Here is a 13,663-nt window from a genome sequence, read left to right as displayed (position 1 = left end):
GGGATTTATCTTTCCTTGTCTTTCTAGTTGCTTCATTACAAAAGCACAAGGTGGTGCTGTGTGATAGTGGAGCTGGGCCAGTGCATTATGGTTCCATGCCACCATTCACAAATATAACAGACTTACCTTTGTTAGAAAAGAAAGATCCTCTGGACTGGTTGCAAAGAATGGGAAAGGCCCTGGAGGATAATGACATTGTGCAGAGCACCCGCAAACTATGGAGTGAGGAATCACAAGTACACAATAAATATGGAGTGAGGAATCACAAGTACACAATAAATAGCACATGGAGAAAGGGTCTTAGATATGCTAATGTGGAATTGCTTTCTGTAGGTTTTTTGATCTTACCCACAAGATAAAAGGAAAAAAGCTGGAAGTATCAATATTCTCATGTTGATCATGTGTTAAGATCACTTTTTAGAGAGGATAAACTCAAACTTTAGCTAGGGCTGCAATACTTCACAGTTCCCATTTTGGAAGCAAGTGGAATAATAAATATTGAGTTGCATTAATACAAGCTTGTGTCCAGAGCATTTAGACAAGCAAAGCAGGTTTTGAAAAGCCCAGTAAGAACTTGCTGACTCAAGTCTGCGTTTCTACTGTTGTTGCTACATAAGCTGTATTTCAAGGGATATGGGCTAGTAAGAAATGCGTGCTACCTCCCAGGTTGTGGTCATGATTAGTGTTGCTGCTTGGCTTTTGCTTCTCTTGCCGGGAAGTGAGAGTCTACTAAACTGACGCTCTTTCATCCCTCACCACAGGGTCACTGGGAACAATCATTCTGATAAAGCAGCAAGGCCAGAACTGTTTGCATTTTGCAGGCCTCACTCCAGCACCAAGTGGAAGCTTTTGATCAAGTCCGTTTCTCTTGATCAGAAGACAGTGTGAAGGAGCTTGTGGGGTGACTATTCTTTGTGGGACAGGAAGTGCTAGAGCAGCATGGCCAGCCCAGAAACTGCACAAGGAAGGGTTGCAGGCTACAGAACTACTCGAGAGAAAATCTCCCCCCATGTAGGCACTTGCAGGCAATTGCTGTGTTGCCTGTAGTTGTGCTGAGCAGAGGCTGGGGAGAGAGATAACTTTAAGAGGTGGAAAATATTCTGAAAATAGTTTTTCTTCAAAACAAATAAACTTGAATTGATAAATGGTGAGGTTTTCTGCTGACCATTTTGCAAGTAGAGATAATCATGTATAGAGATGTGAAAGAACTTGGTTTACTTATGGTAATTAGATTTACGGATGGGACTCAAAATAATCTTTTTTGTGCCAGTTCTGTTGTGTCAACTAACTCTCATTTTTTAAAAAATATGTATGCGAGGGTGCATTTTAAAGCCATGCAGTCTGGGCTGGAGCCACACTTAGTCAAGTCATAGTTAAAGCAGACCCACTGAAATCCATGGGATGTTAGTTGGTCCGAAATTAAGTTTTTTGAACTGTGCATGAATGGATCGTGTAAACGAGTTCTGTTTTGCCTTGCTGCTGGTAGGCTGCAGAGCATTCCCTCTTGCAGTCTGTGGCATAGGTGCACTATTCCAGGATCGATCTGTAATATTGGGATCAATACAACGGACCTCATATAAGGTTCCCAGGCATTCTGCAGGTACTGTCCAGGCTTCGGACAGCTTTCTTTCAAGGAGAAGTCTACGACAGATTCCTCCAGTCCATTTCCCGGGCCCCTAAGTCCAGCATCGTGCTGAGCCAGAGAGGTGTGTTGAGGAGCATGCAAGGCAGACAGCTGCGCACTTTGAGAAAGCTGGGCCCAGACGTGCTCCTTCCCTTATCGTGCTTGTTCTGGGTTCCGCTGCTTTGCAGGAATACAGTACACCAAGTACGGCTGCCGAAGGAAGAGCGATAACCGAATGGTGCATCGGAACTTCTGTGATAATGGAAAGAAACCAAAGCCAATCCGGAGGAGATGCAACATGCAGGAGTGCTCTCAGCCAGTGTGAGTGCTGCTCCTTTCCCAACGCGCTGAATGCCAGCTCTAGCGGAATCCGTTGCTGCATGTTAAGATAGGAGCCTCGGGCCATGTTAACAGAGCATTATAGTTGCTTCTCAACCGGGGGCAGGTAGGGGGTCTAAATGCTGATAAGTCAATAAAATAATGTTCCTAATGTTTCCAGGGTATTTCAGTAACTAGTGAATTTGCTTTTAGAATTAGTCTGGGCATGCACACACACACAGAAACACGCACGACTGGCTTTGACTAGGTCACGGAAGATACAGCTCTGCATGTTCAGACAGCAAGGAGTTCTGCAGCTCTTGGCTTTCTCTACCAGCCTGGCTAGCTGGGGAATGCTGGGAGTTGTAGGTCTTTCTTCTAAACCACATGCTCTGGCAATGACTCTGAGAGAGCGCCATGATTTTGTCCTCTGCGTGCCGTTGGGGAGCTTGGTAACCGAGAAGACCTGGGGCCTTGTTTGTGTGAGGGGGAGGCAGGCACACATGCACGAATGTGGGATCCCTGGCCATGCCCCCCAAGGCAGCCTCACGTGCAACCCTCAGGACTGCAAATATAATGCAACCTCGCCTGTGGGCCACATTCATGCACTGTTTGGAGGCGGACAAGTTGTCATTTCCCCCCTCATTACTCACATGCTATAGAGGTCTTGTGAACAGTACTTCTGTGATAAGATTGCTAGTTTCCACAGCCTGAAAAACTGGAAAAATATTGGCAATATTTGCATTTTATTTGTCAGTATTGAAAGCCACCAGGGCCACCACTGTATCTTTAAAATGGGGATGCCATTGTTGCCCATGACAGAAGCTTGGGTTTGGCCATGGCTAAAAGTCAGAGCCCTGCTTCCTCAGTTCCATGTATTCGGGCTCAGGATGGTACCACTAAGGTGATAAGACCATAGAAAGAGTCATGCTGTACTAGGAAGAAAATCAGCTCACTGAAACTCTCCAAATGATGCTTCAAAGCTCAGCTCAGCTCAGCTTGCTTCTGTTCTCATTTGCATTCTGTTTTTCCTTGGTGGAGAGGGTTCTTTGAATAGAGAAAATGCACGTTTTGAAAGGGGAGAGAGAACATTTCTGTGTGCATTTTTCAGAAGTGTGCTCTTTCTGTTCATTGAAAGCATGAAAGCGTGCATTTTGTTGACTGCCTAAGCAAGTCTGGGAATTTGTGAACATATTTGGAGAGCATCAGTGCTTGTTCACAGCTGCAAAGGGAAACAAACTTCTTGCACATATGGCTTGACTGGCAAAGGGCCTAAATAGCCCAGCATTCAATTTCCGTTTCATCTGTGGACAGCCGGAGACTATAATCATAGTCTTGCAGTTTGAACACTTAGATCCTTCAGATCTGCAAGGCCTTATTCTTCATGAAACAGTAAACCTAGATAGATAGTTCTGTTATCCTGGATAAACCTGGATAGTTCTGTTTCGGATGGTGGGTGATGGCTCACATTCCAAGCAAAAACACTCAAAACCTTTGCCCATGGAAATCTGGCATGTCAGGGTGAACCTAGGCTAGAACTTTTCCCCGATCTCTAGCTTTCTGTGTGGTGTTGTTGTTAGTTGCAAAGTCGCGTCCAACCCATCGCGACCCCATGGACAACATTCCTCCAGGCCTTCCTGTCCTCCACCGTCCCCCAGAGTCCACCCAAGCCCATACCAACTGCTTCAGTGACTCCATCTAACCACCTCATTCTCTGCCGTCCCCTCCTTCTTTTGCCATCTATTGTTCCCAGCATTAGACTCTTCTCCAGGGAGTCCTTCCTTCTCATTATGTGGCCAAAGTATTTGAGTTTTATCTTTACTATCTGGCCTTCTAAAGAACAGTCAGGGTTGATCTCCCCTAGGACTGACCGGTTTGATCACCTTGCGGTCCAAGGGACTCGCAAGAGTCTCCTCCAGCACCGCAATTCAAAGGCCTCAGTTCTTCAGCGCTCAGCCTTCCTTGTGGTCCAGCTTTCACAGCCATACATTGCAACTGGGAAAACCATAGAGCTTCCTATGTGCAGGGATTTATTGTGTGCTTTCTGTCAGCTCAGGACTGCAGGTTGTACCCTGGACATAGACTTGCCCCTTCCATGGGAACTAAGCCAGTGAGTCTCTTTCTTTGACTGGACTAATGATGCAGGGCTGTATTCTTCCCCTTGCAGCTGGGGGGCTGAGGAGTGGGGTGCCTGCAGCAAGTCTTGTGGCAAGCTGGGCGTCCAGATCAGAGTGCTGCAGTGCATCCAACACCTGCAAAATGGCACGAACAGGACCGTGCATACCAAGCACTGCACGGGAGACAAGCCGGACACGCGTCGGCCGTGCAGCCGTGTGCCTTGTCCTGCCCAGTGGAGGACGGGGGCCTGGTCCCAGGTAACGCAACACTGCTAAACGGCGTCTTTCCCTGCATCAACAGAGCACAGCCAGGCCTTCTTGCCCAATTGCCTTCTCACTTTTCTCTTCCTTGGGTCCTCTTCCCTGCCACCCTGCCCCAGCTAAAATTATATGTGCCTCGCTGCTGCTTGGACTGTATCTGAGGAGAGGGGAAGACCCAGGCAAGGCTCCCTCCTCAGACTGAGCCCTCAGGGGCCTTCAGGGGCAGCTGAGATGACTCCTGTTCTCAGTGGGGAGGCAGCTGCAGAAGTCCTGGGTCCGTTCATGCTGAGCAACCTCCCTGGAGCAGCTCGCCAGCCGTGGAGGGAAGGAGGATGTGGGCAGTGGCGTGTGTTCCACCTGCGGCATAGAAAGAACGAACCAAACATGCGGGTTTAGTCTGGTTTGAGTGGTCGGCAGGACCGAGAGAACACGTGAGGAGAGCTGTGCTACAGTATGGCATCCCATCAGCCCCCTTTTGCTTTTTCTCAGCTCCGGTTTTAAATGGTAGCCATGCCGATCACTCTGCTGTTCTTCCTCTGTGGCAGTGCTCCGTCAGCTGTGGAGAAGGCACCCAGCAACGCCAGGTGGTCTGCAAGTCCAGCGATAACAGTGCTGGTCATTGCGAGAGCGAGAAACCAGGGACCAGCCAGGTCTGCAAAATGGCAGCATGCCTAGGTGAGAGACGCTCGAATTGCACGGGGAATTGATTTTTTTTAAACCATGCAAATGTATGGTCTGAATAAATTGGCTGCCATGTTAAAAATGAACCACGTAGATCTGTACAAATGACATTGGCTTGATTATGCATAACCGATGCCTTTGTTTCTCAAGGGTTTATTTGCATGGAGTGCAATATGTTTGTATGGGATGGATTCCAAGGGGATCTTGACTGTCAGGACAGGGAAATTACTGATCTGCACAAGGAGCCCCTGTCATGAGCCTAGTGGAGGCCCTGAGACAGCAAGTCAGAGGTACAGTGGATTCAATGACAATTGTACAGAGTAAAGTTGCTTCTGGATGAGGCGTTTATCAGTCCTGCCAGAATTTTACAGGGGGACCAGACAATGTTGTCTTCCACGGATCAATCTCCTGTGCCTTCCCAGAGTTTCCCTCATTTTTTTCCTTAACACAGGAAATATACGAGGGAAAAATGTTGGAATTGCTCTGCCCTGCATCCAGGATTATGGCAGCACGCACACTCTGCAGGCCAGGTCAGGGTTCACTTGTGCATGCTTTAGTCCAGATCAGCTCTGTGCACCGCAGGGGACCAAAAACCCCAAGAAAATCCCCTCTTGTTTATTGTCTGACCATGAGAAAGGCAGGCAACACCAGCCAGTAATTTAGATATATAAGGCTCTTTCTTGTAGGTGCGCACTGACAATAGAGAGTCTCCAGTCAGGATCAGTTGCAGCTCTCATCATACACGGCGAATTGATATGCTTAGCTTTTTGCAGTGATCAGTATCGGAAAAGCCTCATAGCAGAAAACATTCAGTTACTTTTGTCCATGGTTATCTTGATCTACACTTCTGGTGTCAAAACATTTGCCTCCAGGCTTATCTTTACACATTCTGACCTTCTTGACAAATGTCTATTTTACATTTTCCCAATTTTATTTATTTCCACAAAGTACATTATAAAAAAGAAGATTAATATATGGGGAAAAAGATGCCAAGGGATATTTCACAAATATAGCTTGTAATTTTGGTATTTGAACATGTTCATTAAAAGGCAACGGTTTCTGTCTGCTGTGGTCCCATGTAAATCATTCAGTTCTTAATCAGAGATTAATCTAGTTTATAAAACTAATTGTGAATTATAATGTTGCTTTAATATTAGAATAAAAATCACTGACATTTGTAAAGATTCTATTTTCTTTAGCAGTTAGTTAAATTGCTCACAGAAAGCTTTCCATCTTTCAATATATTCTTCCGCTGGTCTTCTATGAATATAATCAGTTAATTTTGCCATTGTTGCATATTCAGCTAGCTTGGTTTCCCAATCTTTGACAATTGAACAGCCTTCAGCTTTCCACTTTGAAGGCATTGCTACTCTTGCCTCTGTTATCATATATCTGATTAACTCTAGCATATTTTTTGGAATAGTCTCTGGTACAATGCTCAGCAACATATTCTTGGCATTCATAGGAAAGTCAGTTTTAAGTATTTTCTGCATTTCCACATGTATCAGCTTCTAAAAGTGTTTGATTCTATCACATGTCCATCACATATGGTAAAAGTCTCATTTACCTCTTTACATTTCCGACATTTTCCATTGCAATTCTTGTCCATTTTCTGTATATCTTTTGGGGTAATATACCACGAAAAGTGCATTTCATAGCAGCTTTCTCTTAAGACTTGACTTGCAGTGAATTTATGTCCTTCATTCACAGGACTTCCCATTGAAGGGACCATTTTTCTTCTTCATGATTCTGCATCCAACTGTTCCTGCATTTTTAACTTGCTGAGTCTCAGTGTTGTATTGAAACAGTTGCTTATAGATACCGTGTTTCCCCGAAAATAAGACACTGTCATATTTTTTTTGGCTCACAAAAACATACTAGGTCTTACTTTCGGGGTAGGTGTTATTTTTTATTTTACTTTTTAATGTGTACTACAATCCACACTTATTCATGTACAACAGCATGAATACATGTACATTTGGCACATTTGGTATCACTCCGCCTGTGACGGGGGCCGGCGCTACAGAGGAAGCAGCGGCTTATGCAGCTCTGCTCCCTCCGCAGGGAGCAGAGCGAGCAGAGCTGCATAAGCATGTTTCCTCCACACAGTGCATTAAGTTAAAGTTAAGTTAAAAAACAAAGCTTAAAAAGGCTCTTCATGTTCCTCACTGGCCCTGGGAATAAACACAGCTAGGTCTTATTTTCGGGGAAACACTGTAGGTCCTAGTTTGATGTTTGATTGCAGTTTCAAAATCTGTCAGATTTCTTCTTGTGCCTTTTCCTGTTTGAATTTCCTTTTGTAATCTTGAAACCATTTGATTGTAAAGGAGCCATTCTAAGTTTTTTCCTTCATCTTTGAATTCTTGCCAGATTATTTTACATTTTTGACCCTCTCGTGTCTCTCTGAGAGAACCCTAAATAACTGATCCTTGTTGTTTGGTCATCAGGAAAAGATTATATTCTTCAGCTGTAAGCAAATATTTTATGGCACAGCTGCTTTTAGCTCATGGACATTTACATGTTCTGTGTGTTGTGAATGTCTTCCTTTAGCCTTCTAGAAACCAGATGCTGTTGATGGTATTTCCCGTGAATTGTCTGGGACATCTTCTGAAGCCGTTCTCGGTTTCAAAATTTTTATTGTTTTCCACACTCTAAACAAATAGTTATTCCAAAGACTTCAGACATACTGAGTACAAAATCTTATTCTCTCTACAGTTACTATATATTTCACTCTCATTCTGAAGCCATTCTTACTGTTTGCCACCACTGCATCTGATCGACAGGGCCTCTCCAACAGGAATGTATGGATAATTTAAAGTATTCTGAGGTCTGCTGTGTGATACTTTCCAAACATTCTGATTGGTAGCCATGCTTGATTATTACAACACACACGGTTGCATCTCAAGGACTTGCTGATGGACCAACTGTGGAGACCTTCTTGGAAAAAAGGAGGCGGAACAGCTTCAGCAAGCAACAGGCTCTCTTAGGAAACCAGGCTCCCAAGGGACAAGAGGAAGGCTGCGGTGCGTCAGGTGTGAGAAGCCAATGGTTACTGCAGTCACGGGAAGTGTCAGTGAACACTTTGACATGGAGCTGCCTCTGAAGGTGCGGCATCCACAGAAATGTATTTCTGGTTTCCAAGGGTCCAAAAACACCATCTTGGTTTTTTACTCAAAGCATTTTAATTCATGTCCCCGGAGATTAAAGAGTAACATCTGTAGCAACCTGCCTGCCCTCCAGCTATTTGACCTGTTGTTTGGCATGACCCAGATAGTTTGATGTACCGCTCTATTTCCTTTCAGGAAAGCTGCCAAGTGCCACAGCAAGCACAGGCACCAGTGAGCATGTGACTCCAAAGGTCCAATGGGTGTCTCAGGAAAGTGCCAAAGCTCCTGTTAGCAAGGTATCATCAAGTAAGTGCACTTCTGCATTTGAGTTTTGCACTTTTAATTGCTCAGCAGTTTCTCTTTCTACTCTTCCGTGATGCATAACGTTGCTCAGAAAAAAACCCTGCCTGGCAAAATATTAGAACTACTGTCAGAGCTTTGATGGGCCATCCAGTCACACAGTCAATCACTGTGTGGGCAGTGGCAGGGAAAGGGAAACGAATCTGTTTTTTCTTGGAATGCTTCTTGGGTTTCTCATTGTGTGTCTGAGTCCCAGACTAGGAGGATGGATAGCTGCCCATTCAAACTGCCTGTATTCCAATCCTTTCCTTGGAGAATTGCAAAATAGCACAGACAACAAAAGCCTGAGATATGCCCTGCCTAGTTCTATAGGTAAGTAAATATGCTAATCCTGAATCTATAGGTTAGCCTTCCCTGGCCTGGAAGCCTCCAGATGTTTTGATCCTCAACTCCCCTCAGCCACAGCCAGCATGGCTAATGAGCAGGAATTCTGGGAGGTGTAGTTCAGAAGGTCTAAAGGGCACCAGGTTCAGAAAGGCTGCCGTAGGTCATAAAATGGAATTGGGTGCATCTCAGCAGAGGTTTTGTACTTGGTTGATCAGAGCTGTACAATTCATGACACACCAGGGCTGGTTGCAGCCCACCGACCTGGCTTCTTGACACTCCAGAGCAGGTTGCAAGTGGCTGCAGCTGCTGGCGAACCACCATAGATAGCAAGATGGTTCCCAAGCTTACAGGCCTGCTGTAAATTAAGGATGGCGAAAGGAAAAACTTCTTGCATGAAACACTAATTATAAAAGGATCTATGTACAACAAGATTCAAATTATGCTGCTGAGTAATTTTAACCTTTTTGAAATTAAATGAACATCCATTAGAAGGAATGGCCCATTCTGGACAATGTGGAAGCATTCAATCTGGCACAATTCATTCAGGTGTGATTCCAGTTCAGACATCATTAACAGTTAATGTCCATCTAAAAGCCATACTATGCAATCTTATATGTGCCTACTCAGAAATAATTCTGAATTCAGTGAGATTAATGAATCCAAGTGCCATCTAGTGTCCCTTTATTTATCTGCATGAATCGTGAGTGATGGTGCACTATAAAACACCATCTTTGCAGAACTCTTTAACAAATGCCTAGTGGGAACTCCTTCCTTCCTGTCTGCCTGTCTGTCTGCCTCTGTATCTCTTACAGCTCTCTGCTCACTTGTATTTCACTGACTTTTCCGTTCCTTTCCTTGTCTTCTCTTCTTAGGCTCCCGTGCTGACATTCTGCAGTGGCTGACATATCCACAGGCCTAGTGCCATTTGGGTACATGCTCTTACACATCTGTTGTCTCTTGTAGACAGTAAAGAACAGTGGTTGTGACTGGACACCCCTCATTTTGAATCTTAAGGCTTTTCTTCTCATCTTCCAAAGATGTTTTGTCGCACTTACTTAGAGAAATAGGACAAGGGGTTCATAGTTCTTCTGTATATTGTAGCGGCTGGGGTGTGGAAAAGGACCATTGCTTCACAGAGAAGGGATAAGAGGAAGGGGAAATGACCTGCAGCACCGTTCTTTTGGCACTTGATTGAAGCAGTCATATGCAAGCAAGATCATAAAATGAATATCTGAGTGGAAGGGAAGGGGGCATGGAATACCTCCACCCCATATATATCTCTGGTATATATCTGCACATACAATTTGCTTCTGATTCTGTGTGCCCCATAGGACAAGCTTCAACTAGCAGCCAGCCTATAGCACTGGAGCCTGTAGACCTGTGACTTCTTGTTTCTGTATTCCTCTGCACCCCCCTCTCTCTCTCTCTCTCTCTCTCTCTCTCTCTCTATTTTTTCTTCCACTGCCATGTATGTTGGCCTCATTCTGCTTCGGCTTTCCCCAACCTACCAGCCTTCAAATGGGCTGGACTGCAGTGTCCGTCAATTCCCAATGCCTGTGCAAGCTGGGAATGATGGATGTTGCAGTCCAACACATTTCGTGGGGAAGGTGGTTCTACCACCATACTCAGGGAGATGTAGAACAGGTAGACTTGATTTAGACCCAGCAGTGATGTATAATATGTGAATATGGGATCTGTTCTCGTAGCTTTGAAGTGCAAATGTTGAGACATCTGGAAGGGTGGATTTGGGTGGCATTTTGCTTATCCTAAGGAGTATCCCTCCTCTTAAAGAAACGTCTTTTCTTGTTGCAGAGGAGCCTTGCCTTGGAGACAAGTCCATATTCTGCCAGATGGAAGTCCTGGCTCGCTACTGCTCGATCCCTGGCTACAACAAGCTCTGCTGTGAATCCTGTAGCAAAAAGGCCGCCACCAGCCAGCCTTCCACCACCGACCAGGATGCTCCTGAGACAGGGATGCCCGGAGGCACTGTGCTTCCCAGCCCCTTTGCACAACGGCCTCCCCATCCCACTGACGTGGGTCTTTTGCAAAGGATAAAGGGCACCGCTCCAAAAGAGACAGAGGCGACCCGTGGCTTTCTGGCTACCCTCGCGGGCTCCACTGCCCTTGGCACCTGTCAGTCTCAGAGCAATCCAGAGCACGGCACGTCAAAGGCAGGGGTGCCAAAGCTCCCCCTCCCTCCCAAGGACCTCCAGGGCAGCCCAGTCTTCCAGTGGCTGCCTGCTGTCTTGGACAGGCCTCTTGCTGGGTTGCAGGAAGGAAGCGAGTCTCCTCCTTTCCCTCAAGACAGGGGGCAACAGAGAAAGGACAACCTGGAGTCGGAACAGTCACCCACCAATCTCAGGACCTCCTCCCCAGTTGTGACATGAGTAGGAGTGTCTCCTTCCAGAACCTTCTGTTATCTCTCTCTCCCTACACAGTTTACATGGGGCAAAGCCACCAGATTTCCGGGCCCCATTCTAAAAAGGAAGTACTACCCATTTCAAATGCCACCACGCTCATTTAACAACAACAGCAGTGTTGCTGTTGTTCTGAGGTACTTCTCTTTTAAAAAGAATATTTTAAAAAAATCAGAGAGGCCAGCAGTTGTGACAACAGCTGTTTTGCTGTTGAAGAAGCCGCTGAGAGTGGCTGAACACGGTGTGCTTGTGCAACCCAGGCTAGGTTACCTCCGAGTGTGGCTTTGAATCAGCAGGGCTTTTCTTCCAGGGTGCTAACGAGAGTTCCCAAGTAATAAGGCAAACAGGGCAAAACCCCCAGCCCAAGGACCATGCCCCCCACCTCCCCTCCTCAGTTTCCATCCATTGCTGCTGCTTTTCCAGCCACCCGGAGCATGGCGGATTCAAAAACGGTGCTGTGGGCCATGTGGTCCCGGTTTGCAACTGGTGGGCAGCGTGCGGAGCATTTCAGGCCATGTGGACCGAAGCAACTTGTGTAGCAGGGACAAGAGGAAACCTAGGTTAGGAAGGGAGAAAGGTGTGCTTGGATTGGAGCATTGGCCCTCTGACTCACAACAGGTCATCCTTACATCGCCGAGCTGCTGAATTCCACAGCTCACATTTTAAAACACGCCTCTTGAACCGTGTCTGAGCAATGAGCACCTCTCCTTTGAAAGCCAGTGTTCCGATCGTGTGGCAGAAAGCTTTTATTTAGCATGGCAATGACAAACAGGGAGAATGTAAGACCCTGTTCAAGGCTGCCTTGTGGAATCGGACCAGAGCGCCATCTGTTCCAGCACTTTGTCTGCTGCAGTGGCCAGCTAGCAGCTTACAAGCAATGCAGGAGGGCTTTGCCATTTTAGCAACTGGTAGCCAGAATATGTTGCACTTGAAATGAGAGGACTTGAGGAACAAACCAGGGAATCAGTGACAGAAACATGCTGCCAAATGCCTTTGTGTTTGAATTAATGTTATTGCTGCAAAGACGTTGCGGAGAATGGCTTTTCCGCCGAAAGCAACCAGGCAAGAAGGATCCAAATCCCTCCCGGTGCACTTCATTTCACAGCATTGGCAAGTCTGTTTTGGGCTCTGCTTGAAGTGGGACATGACACTAGTTTTAATAAATTGTGCCCACTGCAGGAACTCTGGAGAAGTTAGGTAATTTAGTCCAGGTGCCTTGAGAAGGGGCTCAGCAGTGGCATTGAACTACAGTCAGTGGCTTTGACCTTGTCTGAAGATGCAGGCTTTGTTATACTGAGGAAGGGATGTGGGTAAGAGTCAGGGGTTGGGAGAAGGGTATGAGTTAAAATGAGGAGTCTCTGTCTTTTGGGGATGAAGAATGAGGAAGCCACCAGGCTGGTTTAATATTCAAACCCTTTCCTTGACTAACTCCACCCATTCCATCTGTGCACGTCAGACTCTTTTTTCAGGGGTTGTGGTTTGCTGGTATTTTATGGCAATCCCCTTTTATTTTTCTTCTAGACATGTTTACATCAAATGGAACCTAAAGGGCAACCTGCCCTTTCTCAGACTTTGAAATGCCACATGTGTAGTCTCAGGGATCCAGACAGCTTTGTGTAGTGCCCAGTTAACTGCTTTAATCTCCACTTTGCAATTTGCTAATCTGTTTGCTCTTCTTCTTCTTTTGTCTGAGCATCGCTTCCTTTATTACTTTGAAAAGACAAGAGTCCTAACATTTAATATCTAGGAAAGCAACAACAACCTAAGAACATGGGAAAGGTATCATGCAACTCTATTTTTCTAAGGACAAAAGAACCCGGGGCAAATCTCTGGAAAGTCTTGGCGACAGATCCAACAGCCACATGTTTGCATTCAGGAAAGGAAATGTGTGTATTTTTAAAAGTCCATCTTTATTGAATGTCTATAAAACACATACATGATACTCTCCACACTGCTTGTTTTAACGGGGTTGTATGGAAACGCCTGCTGTGAGAAATTGGGGATGAGGGTACCAAATGGAAGGAGGGAAATGTGGCATAATAATTCTGTTTCATATAAATGCCAGAGAGGGTTGTATGAATACAGATTGCATAAGCCTCTCACATATATGGGAGGTCAGCAGCCAAAAGGTTTGGGTGGCCATATTTTAAATCGGCACGTACAGCTGGGTTTCCCTTGCCTCGAACTGCCTTCTCCCCACCACGTGCAGACAGCTGCCCCTCCCAGTTCGCTCTCCTGTGTGACCACCTCTTATTCACCTCACTGCTTCAGATTAAGCTTCCTTTCCTAGACTTTCCTGCTCTGTCTGACCTTCTGACATCTAAGCTCCTTGTCTCCTCCCTCCCTTGGGCGTGCCAGGCCCTTCTGCAAACTCAGTAGCTTAACCAGTAGCAACCTGAAACCCTGCAGGTGAGAAGAGCTGAGCCAGTGATCGCCAAAACACCTTGTTCC

The 13,663-nt window shown here is 45.9% G+C and overlaps 1 protein-coding gene across 1 annotated transcript in view; it reads left to right on the top strand.

The window, feature by feature from the left end:
• The window catches only part of ADAMTS14 (ADAM metallopeptidase with thrombospondin type 1 motif 14), a 99,322-nt gene extending 86,168 nt beyond the window's left edge, over positions 1–13,154 (top strand). The window contains exons 18-21 of the mRNA XM_044420508.1: positions 1,813–1,945; positions 4,110–4,317; positions 4,866–4,995; positions 10,608–13,154. Of these exons, the coding sequence (XP_044276443.1) occupies positions 1,813–1,945; positions 4,110–4,317; positions 4,866–4,995; positions 10,608–11,182 (1,046 nt within the window). The 3' untranslated portion in view covers positions 11,183–13,154. The remainder of the gene's footprint in view (positions 1–1,812; positions 1,946–4,109; positions 4,318–4,865; positions 4,996–10,607) is intronic.
• The last annotated feature ends 509 nt before the right edge of the window (positions 13,155–13,663 follow it).

The sequence above is a fragment of the Varanus komodoensis genome, unplaced genomic scaffold (genome assembly GCF_004798865.1).
Source record: "Varanus komodoensis strain SLA01 unplaced genomic scaffold, ASM479886v1 scaffold11, whole genome shotgun sequence".
Lineage (NCBI taxonomy): Eukaryota > Metazoa > Chordata > Lepidosauria > Squamata > Varanidae > Varanus > Varanus komodoensis.
Note: the sequence above shows the minus strand (reverse complement) of the source record. Positions and strands in the feature narration are given on the sequence as shown.